The 7,152-nt window shown below is 40.4% G+C and overlaps 1 protein-coding gene across 1 annotated transcript in view; it reads left to right on the top strand.

Moving 5' to 3' along the window:
- The first annotated feature begins 2,241 nt into the window (after positions 1-2,241).
- The window catches only part of TRIP11 (thyroid hormone receptor interactor 11), a 28,109-nt gene continuing 23,198 nt past the window's right edge, over positions 2,242-7,152 (top strand). The window contains exons 1-3 of the mRNA XM_066551899.1: positions 2,242-2,661; positions 5,091-5,167; positions 6,134-6,244. Of these exons, the coding sequence (XP_066407996.1) occupies positions 2,523-2,661; positions 5,091-5,167; positions 6,134-6,244 (327 nt within the window). The 5' untranslated portion in view covers positions 2,242-2,522. The remainder of the gene's footprint in view (positions 2,662-5,090; positions 5,168-6,133; positions 6,245-7,152) is intronic.

Here is a 7,152-nt window from a genome sequence, read left to right as displayed (position 1 = left end):
TGTTTCTCTCAAGTATTTGCATATGTGCTTTCCCTTACATGTGGATTGGACACAGAATCATCAAACATTGAAATCTCACCCCTGGTATCAGTGGGCTTTGCACCAGAGGTGTTTAGACAGAGCGGTGGGATAGTTTTGTCTTGCTGACATTTCATCATCTCTGAGTCTTTGCATCTGTTGGTACTCCAGAAGTTGTGTAAAGACACTCCTGTTAAGGAAGGAAGTCGGTGCCAATTGTAGTTATGTTACATCTTTTAAAATTGTATGCTTTCTAATTTTTAAAGCTACAATTTCCTGCTTTGCAGCCAGAATACTCATTCTTTTTGTGACACAATGCATTGCTCTTGTAACTTAGTCAAAACAGAGTATACTGGATGATTTCCCTTACTAACAGTGGATGAAGTCAGTCAGCTAAAAAAATTACTTGCAATGTTAAATAGTTTCAAGTTTTGCAAGAGTAGTAATTTAAAAAAGCAGTACAAAAAGTCTTCTGTACTACTTTATTGACTACATCCCTTACTTGGCATTATTACATTTACCACCATAAAAAACATTTTTATCATCCCTAAATATTTTAAATGTCTGCAGGACATCTGTGATCTTAGTTGAAAAAATGCTGAATTTCCCATAAAAACTCTTTAGCCAAACTAAATGACACATCTTTACTGTCATGAGGACCCATATGGGCTTTGTTAAACGAATGATAAGGGGTCTTTTGAGTATTGTAAACTTTTCATCTCCATTAAACCCAAAAGTGCAAATTAATAAAACTGATAAAGGTACATGTCTACATTCCATGCTATATCACAGCATTAGTACTTCCTACAATTCTGATGCTTTTTTTTTTAAGCCAGAAATGGGTTTGAAATGGTGCATGATTGGTTTTATTGTGTATAATCATAAGGGTGACTTATGATTATCCACAATATGCCATTAAATATACTGGTGAAATCCATTAGTATGCCATTAAATATACTGGTGAAATCAGTTATAAACCTGAGAGAGTAATTGTTCCATGAAGAGGGAAAACAATCTTTATTAGAGAACTTTTAACTTCTAAACTCCTGGAGCCCTTACCATGCCCAGCCTTAGCATTGCCTGGGAGTGGCAGAGGCCAGTAAAAGGTGATAGAGTATTGCAGGCCAGCCCTGAACCCTCCACCAAGCTCTGCAAGATCCTGTTTGGGGAGCAACATGCAGGTTGTTCCATGTCTGTCTGGTAACGTTTGCCAGCCTGTGTTTTGTGCCTGCTGCATTCTCAGACTTCTAAAACAGATTTCACCTGTGGAATGCTCTTCTCAGCTTCATTTTGCTGTTGATGTGGTCCTTTAATTACACATCTTTTTATGTAGTTATCAATTTGAAATGAGCAGTGATCCAGCTGCCCTGTATTTTAAGTCAGCATTATGTATATGTATAAATATATATGTAAATGTATAAATACATTTCCCTGTATTTATATCAGCCTTTTTTATAACGATCATTCTGACTGATACAAAACTGCTTTTTCTGTAACAGTGCAGTACTCCATGTAGTCCCAAGTTTAAATACCTCACTTGATCAAAAAACAAAAAGAACTTTGAATTGGAGCAGTTTTGGGGTTCTGGTTGGAAATACAACCAAGAATCACAGAACAGGTCAGGTTAGAAGGGACCGCAGTGGGTGATCTGGTCCAATCTCCCTGCTCAAGCAGGGTTATCCTAGAGCACATGGCACCGAATTCAGATGATTCCCGAGTATCTCCAGGGAGGGAGCCTCCACAGCCGCTCCGGGCAACCTGTTCCAGTGAGCAGTCATTGCACAGTAAACAAGTTTTTCCTGATATTCAGGTGGATCTTCCTGTGCACCAGTTTCTGTCCGCTGCAGAAGCCTTGTCCTGTTGCGGGGCTCCAGCGGGAAGAGCCCGGACGCAGCCCCTTGGCCCCTCTCCTTGAGATTCTGATAGACACTGCCGAGGTCCCCTCAGTCTTCCCTTCCCATTCCACTCCACGTACATCCAAAGCAGCTGGGGCTTCAGGATCTTGTGTGTGTTGTGAGAACAAACACAAATCGTGTCTCATCTCGTGCACAACACACTGTTTTGCTCATGGCCCAGATCCACCCGGACGGGCGAGTTCCCGATAATCACACGGCGCTCCACGCCGCCATCCCGGCATCCTCTGCTCCCGCCCACGCCATATCCGCCTCCGAGGCGGCGCTCTAGCCCGAGCCGCCGCTCTCGATGGTGTTTGGGAGGGGTGTCATGGCGGCCGTTGAGGTGGCAGCGGCCGGAGCCGCCGGGAGGAGTCGCTGAGCCAGTACGGGACAAGACAAGCCGGGAGGAGCAGCTGAGCCGAAGGAGCCGGGAGGATGAACGCGGCTTTGACGGACGAGTCGCCGAGCCCGGTGTGCTGAGCTCGGAGCAGGAGCCGCGACCCGCAGTAGCGAGGAGCAGGGAGGCGGAGGCGGCCCCTTGGCCCGCGGGCAGCGGCTGTAGGGGCCGCCCGGCAGGGCCGAACGAGGCTCGGAGGCCTCTGAGCCGCGATGGCATCGTGGCTGGGCGGGCTGGGCTCGGGGCTGGGCCAGTCCCTGGGGCAGGTGGGCGACAGCCTGTCCTCGCTCACCGGGCAGATCTCCAGCTTCACCAAGGACATCCTTCTGGAAGGCGCGGAGGAAGTGGGCGGTAAGGGGGGCTCGGGTTGGGCCTGGTTCCGTGAGGGAGCTCTTCCTCCTCCTCCGGCCGCCGGTCCCCTCCGGACCGACCGTGGCGGGGCCTGCGCTGCCCGCACCGGCCCGGAGGGAGCTGGTCGCGGCTTGGTGCTTTTCGCGAATGCTGCTGCCTTTGCTGCCTTTGTTTTTGTTTTTACTCCGCTCTTGTGATCTCAGGATCTGGAGAATATAGTCCCAGGCTCTAATAGCAGATGTGAACCTGTTTTAGGCTTATTATTGAGAGGTTTCTGAATTCCGTGAAGTGTTGTGTTGCTCCGTAATGACAGCACTCAATCAACACTCTATTTCCTTTCTGTTTGCTTAGTTTAGATAAACTCTCAGTTAATTAGCTGCTTTTACACCGGTTCTATAAAACTGCAGAGTTGTAGTACAGAGGTTGTTTTGCCACAGGTGTGATCTAAGTCTGACGTGTCACAGAGGCAAAGGTTCAATGTTTGTCAGTGTTTTGTTTATATTTCATTTGTGCCCAGAGAAACCTGTCGGGTTCTACAATTCCCCTACAGTCAAGTAGGAGAACGTGGCCCTTGCTTTAAAAGGATTAGAGGCTAGAACGATTTATCTTTAAAACAGAAAGTTAGAACAAAATAAACCCAAAAACCAACAACAAGCAAACAAACAAAAAAACCCCAAACAAACAAACCAGAGACATCAGAGTAAGATATTCTACAAACCAACAGTAAATCTATTAATAGTAAATTTAATATTTTCTTCGAGTTTTTACTAATGACTTAATGACTTTTGCTTACTTTAGTGAAGCAGTTGTACAATATAGTAATAAGTATCAATAGATTAATATCCATAGTATTACCATCTTGTAACTATATTTTTTTTATGTTAGCTTTCTCAGAACAGTGTTAAGAATAGAAACTACAAAGAACAGCTAAGACTTCTGAATAGTCATTTTAAATGTGAAATTAAGTAATTCTACTTCGTTTACAATGTCTCATCTGTGAAGCATTGTGAAAGAATATTATAGAAACATATGTTGTATAAACCTTGTTGACAAGCTGATATAATGGGTCTCATATGGATGGCCTTTTTGGTGCACAGGTAGAATGCTCAGAAGAGAGAAATTCTGACAACTGTGAAATTTTTTTTTCACTTTTCTGAAAGACTTAGAAATGTTTTAAATTTCAAAGTCTGTAGTAGGTTAGTTTGGAAAATTATTTTATTCTCCTGAGCTGTGCAGTCATCTAGAGTGTTTGTTTTGCTTTTTTGGAAGATAAATTGTGAACACATTGGTGCATGAGTTTGTGCAAAAGAGATGTACAGATGTTTAGTAGTTACTTCCAGGTGTGCTTCACTGCTGGATACTGCTGTGAACATCAGTCTCCTAAAAATTTCAGGGTAGTACATTCATATGGGTTACTAGACTCCAGGGTGTAAAGATTCTAGTGCCATCCAAGTACTCTTTTGTAAAAACCTTTAAATAATATGTCCTTAACAACACTTTTCAAGTAGTTCCTTACAGTCTGGGTTTAATTTCCTAATTGATTAAAATTTGGTAGGTTTTAATATTATCTTTTATATTCAGTGTTTTGACTCCCATCAGTTTTTTGTGGATTATGGACTTGCACATCTTCCATTTCGCAGTTTTCATGTGCAGATTGTTTCTTGTACAGTGCTTGAGCTGTCTCAGTTTTAAACAGCACATGGGAGATTATGAAATATAGTATTTACTTGGAAATTGTACTAATTTAAAATTTGAAGTATTGTCAAGGTTGCTTTATAGTCAATTCAGGATGATTTCTCATTGCTAAAAGGAAATGTGGTGTTTCTGTCCATTAAAGGTAGGACATAGGAGGAGTAAACATAGTCAATTTGAGGACAATTGATCATTAAAATATATCTGGAATTACATGCTCTTTCTATTGAATAAACTGGGATAGTAGATGTATCACCTTTTTAGAGACAATGAGCCTTAGGGGGTTGATGTTTTGTTGGGTGTGGGTGGTTTGGTTTTTTTTCCTGAAAGTTCAGTCACTGTTATGTGTATTTAATGGAATTAATACTTGTTTTGAAACTTCATGTGGCATTACAGAGAAACACAACTCTTAGGTCAGGAACAAGTCTGAAATGAGAAGCAGATTCAGGGACACAAAATAGTCAAGTAAAACATCTTTATCTCCCTTACTTTAAAGCTTAAATCCATACTAATCTGTTAGAGTTTTTATTTGATTTAAAGCCTAAATGTGAATGAACTAAATTAGATGCAGAAAGATTGTCTGAAAAATAATTCTTACAGTGTTCTGATAAAAAACAGCTTTTGATATTTACCTAGGAATGAACATAAAAGTAGTCTGAAGTAAGATATGTATTAATAACTGGTCTTAACAGATTGAAAGGATTGTGATTAAAATGAAAATTTTCACTTTCTTTCAGATGCAGCAACAGAACTCCATGTGTCCAATTCTAGACTCAGAGAAATAGAAAGTATTAATGCAGCACAAAAGCTTGAAGTAAGAAATTTTAGATCATTATTTTGTAATTAAATGCAGTGATTATGATTTGTTTTGCATGAAGTTGAAATATTGCACAGAAATTCTTTGTCCTTGGGTAAATCCAGAAACAATGGTTAGAGTGGTGTTAGAATGTGACTCTGCTTTTGTGCCAAACTGCCATCACAGTTAGGAGCACACATTTTATTTAGGGACACATATGTTTATTGGTGTATGCATGTGCTGCAAGTTTTCATCTTTTGCTAACTGTGACTGTACCTGCCCTGTCAGGTGGACTTGGACTGCAGCAGTAGGCTTGGCTCTGAAAAGAGGGGGCATTTTCCCCGGTCCTGTTCTCTCTCTGTTGTCCTGCTGTTTGGTCATTCTGACATAGGCTGCTCATGCCTCTCCAAAACCACTTAAAAATCTCATGTGCCCTCGTGGAAAGTGACTTTCTGTGCTCTTGAAAGGGACTTGTTGGTCTTGTGACTTTCTTTATGTCTCTAAATAAACAATTTTCATGCATGCCTTCAGGCCTCAAGAGGATTGTGAAGTTAAGATACTATTTTGGGGACATAACTGTTCCTCTTTGTCCTCTTTCTAGTTTTTTGCCATCTGCTCTTGCCTGAGGTCAGAGAGAAAATGCTGGATACTAGCTCCAGTTTGTGCTTTGTGGCTGTTCTTAAATTCTACCTGTGGATCTTGCTAAGATGTGATTCAGCCCTGACTTTTTTAATTCTTGGCATTTATCTTTGGTCATGGCAGCCCTTTTTTCTGAAAGTGAGCTGGAGTCCATGCCATATAAAAATGGAAAGCTTGGATGTGACCGTGAGTTGGGGCCCAACATTGCTGTTACTGTGTGTTTTGAATGAAGTAACATGAGAAATCTGTACAATTTAACTTCTTTGCTGTCCAGTAGCTTTGTGCTTTTCTGATTCTTTAAGGACTGTTCTGAGTTTACCAACATTCATTTCTCATTTTTGCTAGAATGATAGACTGAAAAAAGTCTGCAGTGACTTAGAAGAAAAGCATGAAGCAGCAGAGCTGCAAATAAAGCAGTTGTCTATCGAGTACCGCAATCAGCTTCAACAGAAAGAGGTAAGACACAGAGTAAAATTTCTCAGTATGTCCAATAAACTTACCTGTTGTGCTGTTTAATGCCTTTGTTCTAGTGTCTGTTCTCTTCCAGTAGAAGTATTGGCCACAGCCATGGCTTCTTGGTTTGTTAATGTAGACTAAGACATATTTCATCACATCCTGTAATGTAAGCCAAGCTGTCAGGAGATAGTTGAGACAAGAGAAAACGCTCTGGGAATGTTGTGCAGCTGTCAGAATTTCTGTTGTTTCTGGGATCACTGTGAGAACAGACACTCTACTGCTTTCTATTTCTGATTCAGTTACTTTAAATGAAGGCAACAGGAACACATTCCCATTTGAAGCAATTATTTTGTCTTTTGGTATCATTATTTATCTTAACAATTAATTATTAGGTATCATTATTTTTCTTAACAATATAAAATTAAAGAGAACAGACCTAGCTTTCAAAATTTATGAAAGCTCCCTTTGTGATGGTAGCGTCAGCTTTATAGCCTATTGTATGAGATTTCATAGACCTAAATGAAGAAAGTTGCCAGTATGCTGAGATGTACACAAAAAGGAGTTTAATTTCTGATTTGTTCACAAATTCATGTGGGAACTAGAGGAAGCAGAAATATGAGATGTATGAAATTCTGCTTGTTAAATACAGTAACAGAGTTGTTACAAGAAAATTACATGCAGCTAATTTCACTTAATTGTGAGTAAATTTTCACTACATTGAGTTGTTAAGCATAAAAGAAATCAATTGTAGTAAAAATAACTAGAAAATCATCATATATTGTTTAACTTTCATATCTTAATACCCTCTTATGTATTTCATTTTTTTGTATAACTGGTTAGCCTGGATTTTGCTGTAGTGCTTTTGTGTACCTTTGCTACTAAAAAAATCCTATGTCTTTGTCTGAGGT

The sequence above is a fragment of the Molothrus aeneus genome, chromosome 6, assembly GCF_037042795.1.
Source record: "Molothrus aeneus isolate 106 chromosome 6, BPBGC_Maene_1.0, whole genome shotgun sequence".
Classification (NCBI taxonomy): domain Eukaryota; kingdom Metazoa; phylum Chordata; class Aves; order Passeriformes; family Icteridae; genus Molothrus; species Molothrus aeneus.
This window is presented reverse-complemented; position numbering and strand designations above follow the sequence as displayed.